At 46.6% G+C, this 15,606-nt stretch overlaps 1 protein-coding gene across 3 annotated transcripts in view; it reads right to left on the reverse strand.

Annotated features, from left to right (window-relative positions):
* The window catches only part of Rab11fip3 (RAB11 family interacting protein 3), an 81,435-nt gene that overhangs the window by 38,284 nt on the left and 27,545 nt on the right, over positions 1 to 15,606 (reverse strand). For all 3 annotated transcript variants that reach the window (XM_032914409.1, XM_032914408.1, XM_032914407.1), the window contains exon 2: positions 8,422 to 8,515. In XM_032914409.1, coding sequence (XP_032770300.1) covers positions 8,422 to 8,515 — 94 coding nt within the window. The remainder of the gene's footprint in view (positions 1 to 8,421; positions 8,516 to 15,606) is intronic.

Below are 15,606 nucleotides of genomic sequence, written 5' to 3' on the forward strand. Positions count from 1 at the left end.
ACACACACACACACACACACACACACACACACACACACACACACACACACACACACACACACACACTTTATAAGAACCGTGAGTCTTCGTCATGGCTGAGCATGTGGACGGCAGGACCGTGGAAAAGCGAAGAAGCCTCCAGCTTCATGCATGCAGGTTATCAGGCACATCTGGTCTCTGCCACCTCAAATTGTGGTCCCTGCGTTATCTGGTCCAGGAGAGTGCCAACAAAGCCACTGTTTCTAACACAGGTGGCTGATGCCACAGACAGAACCTTTCCAATCAGGAGGAAAGGACCCATTATCCCAGACAGTCAGGCTGAAAGGCTGGGACATTTCAAGCAGGTTTTCCCACTGCCATGTTAACAAGTTTGCTTTAGCCTCTAAAGCTGAAATTAGGAACCTAAAATTTAAAAACCCAGCGCTTGCCTAGGAAGCACAAGGCCCTGGGTTCGGTCCCCAGCTCCAAAAAAAAAAAAAAAAAAAAAAAAAGAAACCAAAAAAAAAAAAAAAAACAAAAAAAACCCCAGCAAGCATGGTGGTAGATCCGTGAATGTGTCTGCAGCCGAGGGTGTGCAATTCATCTAAGAGCACCAACCCATATGGCATCCACAGAGGAAAATGTGAATGTGGCTGGAACTTTTATAGTCTTTTTAAAAATATTAGTGTCTGGGGCTGGAGAGATGGCTCAGTGGTTAAGAGCACTGACTGCTCTTCCAGTCCTGAGTTCAATTCCCAGCAACCACATGGTGGCTCACAACCATCTGTGATGGGATCTGATGTCCTCTTCTGCTGTGTCTAAAGACACTGACAGTGTAGTCATATACATGAAATAAATAAATAAATCTTTAAAAAAAATTAGGGTGGCACATCCCTTTAATCCCAGCACTTGGGAGGCAGAAGCAGGATGATCTCTGGTTTGAGGTCAGCCTGGTCTATAGAATGAGTTCCAAGACAGCCAGGGCTACACAGAGAAACCATCTTGAAAATAAAAGAAAAAATTTAAAAATGGTTTTGCCTCTTCTTTTAAAATTTTTTTTTATTAAAAAATGTGTCTGTGGGTAGGGATGTGCAGAGACACACAGGTGCCTGTGGTGTTAGGGCCCCGCTGTGTGAAATTATGTTGATGTCCTTCCTCACCTACCTAAGACATTCTTTGATTGGCTTTAATTAAAAAAAAAAATTTGATGGCCAATTAGTTGGGCAGGAAGTGGAAGATGGGACTTCTTAGGAGGCAGAAAACAACTCTGGGAAGAAGGAGAAAGCCTTTCTCCAGGAGACATGAGGCGAGACAGACTTGATCACAGGTCTATAGCTAGCCACATGGCTGGATGGGGCTCGGTGTTTGGAATACCTTAGATGAGCTAGTTGAAAGCTCGCTGGCTAATACCTAAGGTTTTGAAATATTAAAAGGTCTGTGCAGTTATTTGGGGAAAAGTTGGTTAAGGAATAATTGCTGCTGTATTAATTACCAGCATTAATTAATATATACAGAACATAATAATCCTGGCACCCAACGTGGGGCAACTGGAACCAATGCTTACAGCCAGAAAAAGCCCAGGGGACGAGGGGGGGGGGGGCCAGGGCAGCCAGACAAGAGGCAAACGAAAGCAGACCAAAGTCTAGGGGAAAATAGCAAGCACAACATGGTCAAAAGCACACCAGAGAGACCTAGGCCTGAAGTCACAGCCTGAAGCAGCACAGAAGCAGAAACATGGTGGATTGGAAAGGCCTGGCCAGGTCCTGCAGAAGGCTGAGCCACTGGGAAAACCTTTGGGACTGCGCTAGGGGGCAAAGCTCACCATCATAGACAAGGGCTGACTTGAGGCGCCTGCAAACACAGAAGTTCAAAAGGAACAACAACAGACCTAAAAGGATCCAGGCTTCTGAACTGGTAAGGCAGTAAGTTTACAACTGGTAAACTGAAGTCCTTAAGGAGAGATTCAGAAGTTAAAGGGGAAAATATTTTCCACGTTAAAAGAACATGGAACAGTACGCAGAAGTCGCTTGGGTCTTGAACAGTTTTGCTTTAACTGTTGTCATCACAGAACTAGTTATAACATGTTCACTAATGATCACTGTTTTCTGTGTCCTCTCTAAGGAAGTTTAGAATAAAGCAGACCTAGGTAAGGGGGGAGCCGAGTGATGGAATGTTAAATTACAAGCAATAAAAATAGAGGAAGGAAAAAGGCTCTTCCTGATAGAAAAAGGGAAGCTGATAGCAATTGGAGCTCTGGCTTCCGTCAGCTCTTTCTGCTAAGGGCCGGCCAGTGCAGTGCAGTGACACCCGCATTCCAAGAACTAACAGACAGGGCTCACTGCTACAGCATGCGATAACGCGCTGGCCCCTTGTTCCTTTGCTTGATTTTTGTTTGAGTGCTTTGTTTTTACCCAATAGCAGAAAATACAAAGTTTTTTTTTTTATTATTGTTTGTCATTACTAAAAAAATAAGAGATTTTTAAAAATATTAAGTAAATTCAGAACGTCTCTCCAGTTCAAATGTGTTGTTTTCTAAATTAAAGAGTTAACGATGATTTGGAATTGTGGTGAAATGTTTGAGCGGAGCAGTGGAGGCAGAGACAGGCAGATCTCTGTATTCTAGACCAGTGTGGTCTACACTGTGAAGTCAGGGACGGGACACCTGCCTATGAGATAAAGTCACTTGTAAACACCCAAGATGACTTTTTTTTTTTTTGCTTAAAAGTACTATTTTTGCTTAGTAATAAATAATATGTCCTTAATGAGATAAAATATAAATATACATCTATATTTATGTAAAGAGAAAGGGGAATATAGGTGCATTTATCCACATAATTATAATTTCACTGTGGGGTCTGGAAGAGGCACTGGAGCCCCTGGGCTACAGTTAGAGCCATAAACTGCCTGGCATGGATGCAGAGATCCAAACTTGAGCCATCTCTCCAGCCCCTTCTTTATATATTTTAAAATTACTTATTTTTATTTTTTGTGTATGAATGTGTGCCTGCATGTATGTCCGCATGCATCACTTGCGTGCCCAGAGCCCACAGAGGCCAGGAAAGGATGTTAGAGCCTCGGGGTCTGGAGTTACAGATGCTCATGAGCTGACAGGTGGTTGCTGGGAACTACAGCTCTGCTAGAAGAGTAGGCAGTGCTCCTGACTGCTGACATCTCTCTGTCCCTCTTTTTACCTTGAGACAGGGTCTCACTAAGTTGCCCAGGCAGGCCTTAGACTTGAGATCTTCCTGCCTAAGTCTCTTTATGTGGAATTTTTTTGTTTTGCTTTGAGACAGGTTATCACTATGTAGCCCTGACTGCCCTAGAACTTGTTATATAGACCAGGCTGGCCTTGAACTCACAGAGATCCACCTGTCTGTGCCTCCAAGTGTTGGGATTGAAGGTGTGCGCACCATCACAGCTAGCTGTTAAGTGGAAACTTAATGTGCGTTTATTTTATCCTTCCAGAGGTGGGGGCACAAGAACCAGAGCCATGGCCTATTTGTAACAGTTCCCTGTCTCATTCTATTCCTGGAACAGTGCCTGTGGCTGTGACAGCAGGCGTCTTGCGCTCCCTGCAAACTGGGTCAATATACTGTGTGGTTTACTATGCTGCTCCCCGTGTAGAACAAGGCTGACACAGCTGCACCAGAACATCACACTAAGTCCTAAGGAGAGCTTCACTGGAAATGCATGACTCCCCTCTTCTACCTGCTATAAAATGATTCGAAATCATCTCTGACTTCACCTCTCATTCTAGTCTCTCACTGTGCCTCCCTAATCGCATGTAAATGAAACCCCAAAAGTACAGAAACAGAAAAGAAATCCACAGCCCTAATCAGTTCCCCCAGTGTCCTGGCAGAATGGCTGAGGCAGGGGGCTGTTCCACTGAGCATTCTTCATGGCCTAGGCTGGGGCAGAATTATAAAGCTTGTTCTGTCACAGAAAAGGCCAAGTCCTCCCACTGTACCCTGGACAGATGATATCTCCATTGCTCATCCCTCCACCTCTGACTCCAGCTTCTCTACAGCCCCAAACATACCACGCACAGCCCTCCACAAGACACCCCCTGCCTGGTGTCGCCCCATAGCTCCCATCTCCCACCTTATCATCTGTCTGTTTCCCACTAGAAAGCCAGCACCAAAGGCAAAGGAATCTGTTGTAGTCTCCAAATACTTCTCATAGGTTGACCTCATTTAACCTCATCTCTGCCGCTCCCCACAGCGCAGCTCCGTAAGGACCCACTAAGAAGGCCCAGACCCCAGCTCCAGGGTCTGCTCTGTACGAGCTGAACTCAAAGCAACGTCTCCCTGAGGTGGTATCAGGCTGAGACCTTGCATCATCTGAAGTACTTCTAACAACCAGCTAGGAGAATAATATTCCTAATTAAATCATTGTGAAAATATTAATGAAAAAGAATTCAAAAATGATGAAATTAAAAACGAACCCTGGGTCAGGCGTGGTGGTGTATGCCTTTAATCCCAGCTTGTGGGTGTGGGACACAGAGACAAGGAGATCTCAGAGTTCAAGGCCAGCCTAGTCTACAGAGCAAGTTCCAGGGCAGCCAGGGCTAAACAGAGAAACACTACCTCAAAATAAAATAAACCAGTTCTGCATGCTGACACTCACATCTATTCGCTACTTCAGAGGCTTTATTACTCTCTACAACTGTACTAGCTCTATCGGCCACTCTACAAAGACAGGTGTGGACCCACCTCTTGGAGGCTGAAGTAAACCGCTTTGAGTTCATAGCCCCCATGGGCTACACAGTGGATAACCATGCTAGCTAGCCAAGGCTGCACAGGAAGTCCCTGTTTCAAACAAAGCAGCCTAGCTGTGAGTAGTAATGTTCACCTAGCTCTAGCCCTTGGCAGAGAGAGACAGAAAGATTGAAAGTGCAGGGCCATGCTCAGCTAAACAGTCAATCTGGGCTGCCTGGATTGGTCTCAAAACCCAGCCAACCTGGGGTGGGGCCTGGTGCTGCCCACATTTAATTCTGGCACTCAGGAAGCAGAGGCGGGCGGATCTCCGTGAATTCAACATCTGCAAAAACCACAACAAGAGCCAAACAAATGAAAAGAAAAGAAAGCCAATAATAAAATAGAACCCCAGGAAAACAGACACGAACAGCAGCAGCAGGGTGGACAGGGCTTGGTGTAAGCGGCCAGGATGGCTCCTCACAGAGGAAGGCAGGAGAAGAGAGTGGCTGTGAAGAGGCAGAAGTTGGCAGATTCACTGAGACCAGTACGTCCCCTTCTCAGGCAGAGGCCAAGCAGCCCCTCCCCTGTGGAAAGGACAAAGGGCACTAGAGAGGCTATAGGATCAGCCCACGAAGGCAAGGGGACACTAAATTCATGACTGAGTACCACCTGGCACACTGAAGTAGAACTTGGGTGACAAGACATCTCAGACAACTGCTTGCTGTCACCAGAGATGAAAAACATCTACCTGCTCCTTCAGTCATTAAACCAAGACCCAGGCCACTCAGAAGACAGCCATGGTCACCAGCTAGCAAGCTCTCCTACACACAGGTAGACTCTGACCCTGAGGAGCTCAGAAGTCCAGAATATGGGGGCAGGGACCTTCCAAGGCAAGATGCAAGGACAGCCCGGAGCAGAGAGTTCACCGTTTCACATTAGCTGGGGCCCAGCAGAATACACAACTAGCAGCCATGGAGACATCACCTCACACAGAATCTCTATAGATTCTTCCTACCTACCCCAGCTCCTGCTGCCATTCCTCCCCGCCTGACTAGGTCTGTGCCATCAACTACTCAAGTCTGAGTATGCCAACGAACTCTCCCTGGTTCACTCCAAGGGTACTAAGAGTACCCTGGGGCTAGAGAGTAGAAACAAACCTCCCTCCTACCTGTGGACAGGACCCAGGAACACTGCTTAGATGGTGCAAAGCCAACTTCACTGCCTGTCATACACAGAGCAGGTAATCAGCCCAGCGTTCTGTGGATGTCATCTATGCCATCTATAACAAGACAGAGGTCATGACGACGACGAGGTACCCATTTTGAACAAAGCATTCAGAATGACAGCTGTTTTATGTTTTATGTGAAAGGCTGCTGGTGACGGAGAGTCTAGCCACGCTGGCCTGTAAGCCTGCTATCTCGTGTCCCACCACATCTCCAAGCATATCTCCCGCGAGTTTCCAAGGATGGAGGTCGAGTAGATCTTTGAAGCAGAGTCACACACTGTAACCCATTATGAAGAACTCACTATACAAATCAGGGTAACCTCAAGCTCTTGGCAATCCTTCTGCCTCAGCCTCCCAAATACTCAGATACACACAGTTGCTACCATTCTAGGTTTAATGCCAAGATTTTAAAATATACTTAACCATCAAGATATCTTTTAAATCACTGATGGGTAGAGAATAGCAAATGGACTCCAGGGGTCTAAGGTCCTCTTCTAGCGTCCATGGGTACCTGAAACCACAGGCACGTACTCATATAGACATAATATATACAACCGGAAAAAACTTAAAAAAAGTCTAGGGGCTGGAGAGATGGCTCAGTGGTTAAGAGCACTGACTGCTCTTCCAGAGGTCCTGAGTTCAAATCCCAGCAACCACATGGTGGCTCACAACCATCTGTAATGGGATCTGATGCCCTCTTCTGGTGTGTCTGAGGATAGCTACAGTGTACTTGCATAGGTTAAAAAAAAAAAAAATCTAACTACTTGCAACCTATCAACTCCAAGTCAGGCTAACAGTCGGCCACAGGGCTCAGCCTGCCAACAATGAGTCTGGGGACTGTGCAGTTCTCCTGGCCGTTCTCTACCTCATCCCTCAGGAAACTTGTCCCATTCCCTACTGAAGCCCTTGCTCAGCTCTGCCCACTCACTTGTCCACCTGTCCGCACTGGGAAAGTCACTGGCCATCACTGTGGCCCTTCCTCTCAGTCCAGTTCCCTCTCCCCCCCTCACATGGGCTCTCTGCTCCCCAATCTACCATGTTTCCCTTCTCTCTCCTGCTCCTCCCTAGGCAAGGTTGGCCTGCACGGTAGTCTCAGCTCCTGTCTTCTGCCTACACAACAGAGGTGCGTCATCCATCTGTCTTCTTGTCACCATGCACTGGTCTCACTTTGACGCTGGCTCACAATATTAGCCCCAGAGGCTGGTGGCCACAACAGACTTATAAGGTAAGAAACCGCCAAACAGTAACACACGTGACAAGACACAGCAACTTCTCTAGAACTATGAGAGAACTCCAGATTCTAGAAACTCAGTCCTGAGTGGCATTGTCAGTAGTAATCTGTGGTGTGACAGGTAAGCCATGCTGAGAGCTGAAGTCCATGGGCATCCTCAAAGCCCATCTCACCTGGCAAGACTTGATGTGTGTGAGAAGGCGAAAGCCTGCAGCTAATACTCCATCACCGCCAACCCCAGCTCCATGGTATCAGATCTGATAAAAAAGGACAGTACACAGGCTAACTGGTGACTGTCCACTGGCATATCCACTGTGAAGACGCTAAATTTACACTTAGCATACGGCCAACCACCAGAGCTTAGGCACACGTGCAACCACACAAGCTTGTACACAGACCTTCTTCAAAACTCTACTCAGACATCCCCAAAGTGAGATGAACATCACAATAGGTCACCATTCCACAGTCTGAAAACAGTCACAGCCACATGCAAACCACATGGTGGATCCAAGAGGCATGCTAAAGGAAAGAAGTCAGATACACACACACACACACACACACACACACACACACACAAGACACATTCACATGAAAACTGAGGAATTAATTTACAGTGAAGCCCAGGGTTGATAAAAAAAAAAAAAAAGAGGTAGGAGGGACTTGACATGACAGTCTCATTGGAGATTTAAGAATCAAGCTCAGAAATCTGTCACATCTCAAAATGCCACACATAAGATTTGCACATTTCACAATAGCTACATTTTGCTTTAAAAAAGAAAAGCCTCTGAACAAATGTTGAACTCTTCAGGCTGCACACCAGAGTCTTAGTGCCTGAGTGTAGTGAGGTGACTGCATTCCACAGAAAATGGACTGTAGGCAGTGGATGGAGCACACACAGCAAGCTGTTCTCACACAGAATGGGTGGGGAATATAGAATAACCGTATGCTTTTTTCCTGTCTTAGTTTGTCCTCTGAAAGGCTGGGGAAGGGAAGTAGCTTCCACATTGCAAACAAGCAGTTGAGAGGCTTTCAATCATGGAGCTGGGGTTTCTAGAACAGGGAAGGGGAGAACAGTGAACACCAGATGCTTTGGGAATCCAAGATATAATGGGCTGAGCTGGGTATTATGGTGCATGGATTTACTCCCAGCGCTTGAGAAGCAGAGGCAGGAGGATCTCTGTGAGTTCGAACCACCCAGGGCTATATAGTGGCTGGGGAAGAATGTTAGTTACAGAACACTGAGGAGAAAGGAGAGGTGGTAGGGCTCAGGGAGGAGCCCACTGACCTACCTCCATTTCTGATGGCCATGATCCCTTGGTGGAAGTCTTCAAAGCTGATCACGCCAAGCCCACTGGGGTCCAGGTATTGAGTTAAGTCCTTCACCTGCAAAGGCCAAAGGAAAATGTGTTACCACAGCCTTCATGGCTGGCAGGGGCACACTGGGCACTGACCCTGTTACCATCTACAAGGCAGCAGCTTGCTCACACAGTGAGCACAGAGCTAAAAGCCACTGATACCTCTGACCAAGGAAGCACAGGCACCCTGGAGGCATCTGCCAGAACCACTGAGTGTTCTTAACCTCAGAACGAACAGCCTGGTTCTAAGATGACAGCTGAGCTGCCCTGGTGGGAAAATCGGGAGTTGGAAGTTTTCGGGACAGTTCTAGCATGTTCTACTGAAATGAGCTTTCTAAGCGAGGGCAGTGCCTCGGTGGAAAATAACTGAGGCAGAGGACCCTTGCTATCACTCTCTTAAAAGGCAGAAAGGTAACACACACACACACGTATGCTACAATGGACACAGCTTTTTAGAAAGCAACAAAATTACACTGTCAAGGGTAAGTTAAATCTCATCAAAATGTAAAACTTTGTCAAGCCAGATGTGTTGATGATAGCACTCCAGAGGCTACTGTAAAAAGACTACCTAAAGCCAAGGCCGGCCTGGGCTACACAATGAGTTTAAGGCCAGCCTAGACTACAAAAAGACCCAACTCAAAGGCAGGGGAGGGCCAAAACCAAAAAGTACTTGCTTCAAAAGACAACATTAATAAAATCAAAAGACACGGCAAAGGATAGATGAACGTATTTGCCAATCATGTATGAATGAGTCAAAAATACAGAAAAAGCAAAACGCACAAATAGTGAGATCTTGACTACAAAGAGGTAGAAAGATGACTTCGTTGTTAATGTGCTTGCCAGACAAGCATGAGGACCTGAGCTGCACCCCTAGCTCCCAGCACCTGGACACAAAGCAGGGCACAGCAGTGCGCACCTGCAATCCCAGTACTGGGAAAGCAGGACCAGGACCCCTGGGGCTCACTGGCTGGTCAGTCGAGCCAAATTGATGGGCTCCAGGTTCAGTAAGACCCTGTCCCAGGCAGCAGTGGTGGGGCCATGGAATGGCTCCCCAGGCAACTGGTGGCTGTGCCAGCATGGGGACCTGACTTTAAATCCCTAGTGTCTGTGTAAACAGCTGGAGATGACAGCACACACCCATCACCCCAGCACTGTGGACGAGCAGACACAGACCACTGGCTGCCAGCCTAACTCCAGCTTCAGGGAGAGACTCCGTCTCAAGGGAGTAAGATGAAGAGTAATGGAGCAGGACACCGGACACCTGAAGCTCTCCCCTGGCCTCCATGTGCATGTATGTACACAACAGCACACACACAGGCATACATACATATCAGAGAGGGGAGGGAGGAGTGAGGAAGAGAGTGATTGACCTCTGGCCTCTATATACGTGTGCACAAATAAATTTTAGGTGTACTAATAATGCACACCTATAGTCTCAGCTATTGGCAAGTTGAGGTGGGAAAACTGCTTGAGCCCAGGAGTTGTTTTTTGGTTTTTTTTGTTGTTGTTTTGTTTTTTGTTTTTTGTTTTTTTTTTTTGTTATTTTTCAAGATAGGGTTTCTCTATGTGACCCTGGCTGTGCTGGACTCACGCTGTAGTTGGCCTCCAACTTACAGTTCTGCCTGCCTCTGCCTCCACCCAGTGAGCCCAGTTCTCAATCAGGCTAGACAAGACAGTGAAAATGCACACATGCACATACACATGTGACACACACACACACACACACACACACACACACACACACACAGATGGGCCATGGTGGCACAAGAATCCCGGCCCTTGGAAGGCAGAGGTAAGCAGAACTCTGAGTCCTAGGCCAGTCTGGGCTACAGATTGAGTTTCAGGAGACCCAGAGCTATACAGAAACCATGTCTCTAAGAAAGAAAAAGAAGGAGGAGGAGGAGGAAAGAAAGGAACAAAGAAGGCACACCTGTGCCTCTGTGTGTATAAGCCTGACAAGCACATAAAAGATCCTGTGTTCTTATTCTTACAGTTCCATGAGTGATGCAATCAAAAAATGCAAGATGGTGCCCTCAGAAATGACTGCACCTGAAGAAATGCAGAGCGCTGAGATCTGACAGAACATTTTCAGAACAGAATGACAGAGGCATTTTCAGGAACGTGGAAGTATAAAAACTACACCACAGCGACGGCTGCACAAGTCCTACAAACCTCCTGGAAACTTCAACAGCACATGTGACAGAGGTAACTCCCTAGTATACTAATAACATTCCAATGCTCTGAAAAAGAACAAAGAGCTAAAAAAGAATCAGGAGAAAAAGGCAAACACACCAGCAAGATGTATAAAAACGCTTGTCACCCAACGTGACGGCCTGAGTTCGATCTCCACAGACAGACAGAACCAACCCCTCAGGCTGTTTTCACTGCCACACGTGTTGTGGCACACGCCTGCCTGCGCACACATGGGCCTACATACACACACGTAAACTCATGCACAGACACAATATATAACAATTTTTTAAACTTTAAGATAAATCTTGAAGTGAAGCAAACAAGATCCAACAGAAGCCCCAGAGAGGAAAGTTAAAGCAAAGACACAGAACAAATACTGACAATAAAACTCAAGAAAAACTCCCTACGATTAAAAAAAGACCAGCACTCATGAGACAGAGACAGGTGGATCCCTGAGAGTTCCAGGCCAGCCTGGTCTACAGAGTGAGTTCCAGGACAGCAGGGCTACACAGAGAGACCCTGTCTCAAAAACCAAACAAGAGACAATTAGGGCTAAAGAGATGGTCAGCGGGCTGGAGAGATGGCTCAGAGGTTAAGAGCGCTGACTGCTCTTCCAGAGGTCCTGAGTTTAAATCCCAGCAACCACATGGTGGCTCACAACCATCTGGAATGAGATCTGATGCCCTCTTCTGGTGTGTCTGAGAACAGCTACAGTGTACTCACATACATAAAATAAATCTTTTAAAAAAAAAAAAAAAAAAAAAAATCTTAATTTAAAAAAAAAAAAAAAAGAGAGATGGTCAGCATACTGCTCTGGTAGAAGACCCAGACTCGGTTCCCAGCACCCACATCAGGTAGATCACGATCACTTCTAACTCAGTCCCAGGGGATCTGATGCCATTTTCTGTCCTCTAAGGAACACCTATCACACAGCTCTGCCTGCCTCTGCCTCCAAAGTGCTAGGATTAAAGACATGTGCCACCAAGGCCCAGTGAGCCCAGTTTTCAATCAGGCTAGACAAGACAGTGAAAATGTATGCGCGTGGCGTGTGCGCACGCGCGCACACACACACACACACACACACACACACACACACACAAATACGTAATCTTAAAAGTGAAATCATTTTTGAAATTTATGCATTGAAAGTACATTAAGTACCTAAATACATCAAAGACCCACTCCAAACCTTTAATCTGTGAAGGTTTTGAACTTCAAAGGGAGAAAAACTCATTTGAACAGCTACAAAGAAATCAAGTGACTCCATGAGAGAAAGGTAGGCTACCTACGCTTTTGAGAGCAACACCAATGACAGGCACTCTAAGCCACCATTCCAAGTGCTGCTAAAAACTATAATCCTTTGCAAAGGGATTAAAAACCAGGCAGTGGCGGTGCATACCTTTAATCCCAGGTAGAGGCACGCGGGGATCTCCAAGTTTGAGGCCAGCCTAGTCTACACAGTGAGTTCCAGGACAGCCAGGAGGCAAAGCCAGGTGAACTTCTGTGAGTATGAGGCCAGCCTGGTACTGAGCCAATTCCAGGCCAGTCAGACTATTACACAGAGAAACCCTGTCTTTTTTTTTTTTTTTTTTTTTTTTTTAAGATTTATTTATTTATTATATATAAGTACACTGTAGCTGTCTTCAGATACACCAGAAGAGGCATCAGATCTCTTTACAAATGGTTGTGAGCCACCATGTGGTTGCTGGGAATTGAACTCAGGACCTCTGGAAGAGCAGTCAGGGCTCTTAACCGCTGAGCCATCTCTCCAGTCCGAAACCCTGTCTTACTTAAAAAGGACAAAGAAGGCAGTCACATCCGACCTTTGAACTCGCCCACCCTTTCCTTTTCCTCTTCCAGGGACGGTGCTGAGAGGCACTGAGGACGGTCCAGCGTTTGACATACCGTCGTAGGCTTTCCTCCAATACAGCCTCTAACAAAACTAGGCTGTCTCGAATCCTGGCAACAGGATTGTTCACCTTTACACCAAGAAGGGTGGGAAAGCACCTAAATCCGTGTGTGGCGGATGCCCAGGCACACTGTGAAGTCATGCTGTGAGATCCAAAGTCCTTATGAGATTGTCTAAGGCAAAGAAGCACGTCAGGGCCTATGGTGGTCCCATGTGTACCATGTGTCCATGACAGATCAAGTGGGCTTTCCTTACTGAGGAGCAGAAAATCGTTGTCAAAGTGTTGAAGGCACAAGCACAGAGTCAGAGAGCAAAATAAATGTGCAACTTTTTTAATTAATAAAAGTCAAGACTTGGGGGAAAAAGGACAAAGAAAGAATCAGAAGATGATTAAAATCACCATGTACCACGGACTGGGTAATCTACAGGAACAGATGCCTATCTCTCAGACTCTAGATGGGAGCCCCGAGATGGCAGTGCCAGCATCAAATGTCTGGTGACAGCTATCCTCTCCATAGGCCAGAGTAGAGGGACAACTCAGCGACCTTCCACAAGGGCTATGTCTACCTCAGCACCATGGAGGGCACAATCCTGAATTTGAATTTGTAGTGAAAGTATGAATTCAGAATTTTTTTTTAAAAGCTGGGCTTAGGCCTGTAAGCACAACTATAGCAGAGCCAAGGGCCAGAAGACCACACATTAAGGCCAGACTGGATGACAGTCAGTTCAAGGCCAGCCTGAGCACTTACCACTAAGGCCCTGTGTAGAAACAGGAAGATGTGCTAGTGAAACAGCTTGGAGATGAAGGCTCTCCCACAAAGGTCTGACAATAGGAGTTTGACCCTTAGAGCAAGGTGGCAGACGCAGTCAACTTCCAAGTGTTGCCCTGTAACCACCACACACACACCATGACACATGGATATTTGAGAATGCACACATTCACACACGAATGCATACTTGGGGGACATACACTAAATAGATTTAATTTTAAAAATAGCCTGGGAGTGTGGCCCAGTGACAGAGTATCTGCCGAGCATGCTCAAGGTCCTGAGTTCAATCACCAGCTTTAGAAAAACAGAACAAAACAGAGTTAATGAAACAAACAAACAAAAGAAAAAAAGTAAAAGTAAAATCAAAAGTAGAACAACCAATTGTGGAGGTGGAAAGAGAATGCCTGAAATCCCAACACTCGGAGGACCAGGAGTTCAAAGTTATCCTCTGCTGCAGAGTAAGTCAATCTGGGTTATGTGACTGTTTCAGAAAGAAGGGAAATGGAAAGGAGAGAGGAGAGGAGGGGAGAGGAGGGGAGGGGAGGGGAGGGGAGGGGAAGGGAGGGGAGGGAAGGGGTGGAAAGGAGGAGAGGGGAGGGGAGGGATGGAAAGGAGGAGAGGGGAGGAGAAGGGAGAGAAGGGAGGGGAGGGGAAGAGAAGGGAGGGGAGGGGAAGAACTATGGCTAAGTTTTGTAGCTGCAGTCATGGTTTGGAGTTCCTTCAAGAGCATGGTGAGAACAACTGACTACAAAGCATTGGGAGTCCGGGAGGAAAGTTCCCCAGCTGAGGAGTTTCTGAGAGAAGCAGGATCTACGGTGTGATCCTGGAAATATGGCAGCTGAGTGTGGACCGCAGCGATGCATCTGAGAACAGAGCAGCTACCCAGAACCGCTGTGGCACATCCACAGCACTCAGTAGTTAATGTGGAGAGGCTTCCTGACAGAACCTTTCAGAACAAGAGTTCAGACAAGAGTGACAATCGCAACAACAAACACATCAGATATGCTTGGGCATAATTAGGAGAGATGAGCCAGCCAATTCACCGTGCGAAAGCCAGTTAAACAACAGGATCCAGCAGCCTGCCCGTCCTGAGCACACAGCACAGCACCACCAGTCAGCAGGTGGCGCTCTCCTGACCCTAATGACACCACCTCTAAACAAATAGTCCAGAGCTGAGACCCAGAGCCAGGCATTGTAGCCAAGCAAGAGGAAACAAAGAGGGCAAAAGAGCGCCTGTCCCCATCCAAGGGACGCAGATTCAGGCCTTGAGAAGTTTGACAGAGTCAGAAAATGAACTGCTGATCTCATGAAGACAACCAGGACTCTCAGAGACACAAGTGTTTTTAGTGGACATGGACCAACAAGCACAGTTCAAAACTACAAGACCTGGGGCACTGGCTTAGCAGGGAGAGGACAGAGGGCTGGCCACAGAAGCATGGGAACCCACATTTTACAAAACTGCAGAGCCCAAGAGCATGCACCTATAATTCCAGGGCAAGGATCAGAGGCGAGAGGAACCCTGGGGATTGCTGGCCAGCCAGCCTGGCTGAATCAGCAAGCTCTAGGTTCAGAGAGACTGTCTGAGAGAGAAAGGTGGAGTGTAATTGAGAAAGACAGCCCATGTTACCTGGGGCCTGCAAACATACACCTACAGCCCATGTTACCAGGGATCTGTGCTCAAACATGCACCTAAAGGTAGCTAGAAATGAGCATTCGTTGAAGGTGGATGGCATGAGCTGCTGTTAATTGTTACAGTATCTTAGAGCACTGGTGTCCAGATATACTTACAGACGTATGTGGAGTTATTTCAAAGTGCAGGGGTTAGGCCTTCATCCATGGGAGTGCTTGGCTGGCATTTAGGAAGTCCGAGGTTTTGTGCCCAGCCAGGAGTGGTGCTACACTTCTTTAATGGCAGCACTTGGGAGGTGGAGTCAGGAAGATCAGGAGGAATTCAAGGTCAGCCAGAGCTACATAGTGAGTGGGGGCCAGTCTGAGATATGAGACACTGTATCTCAACATCTGATACATATATATTATTTAATACTTATAGTTATAAATGTGTTTTCTATTTAATACCTATATTTATTTAACACATTAGTATTATTTATCTAATATTAAGTAGTAACTGAATACTTAGAACAGATTAGATATGTATATTAAATAGGTAATACATATATATATATGGGGGGTAAGTACAGACACAACTGAGTTTGCATGACAGACTTGCAAGGCTGGGGAGGGTCCACT

The sequence above is a fragment of the Rattus rattus genome, chromosome 9 (genome assembly GCF_011064425.1).
Source record: "Rattus rattus isolate New Zealand chromosome 9, Rrattus_CSIRO_v1, whole genome shotgun sequence".
Lineage (NCBI taxonomy): Eukaryota > Metazoa > Chordata > Mammalia > Rodentia > Muridae > Rattus > Rattus rattus.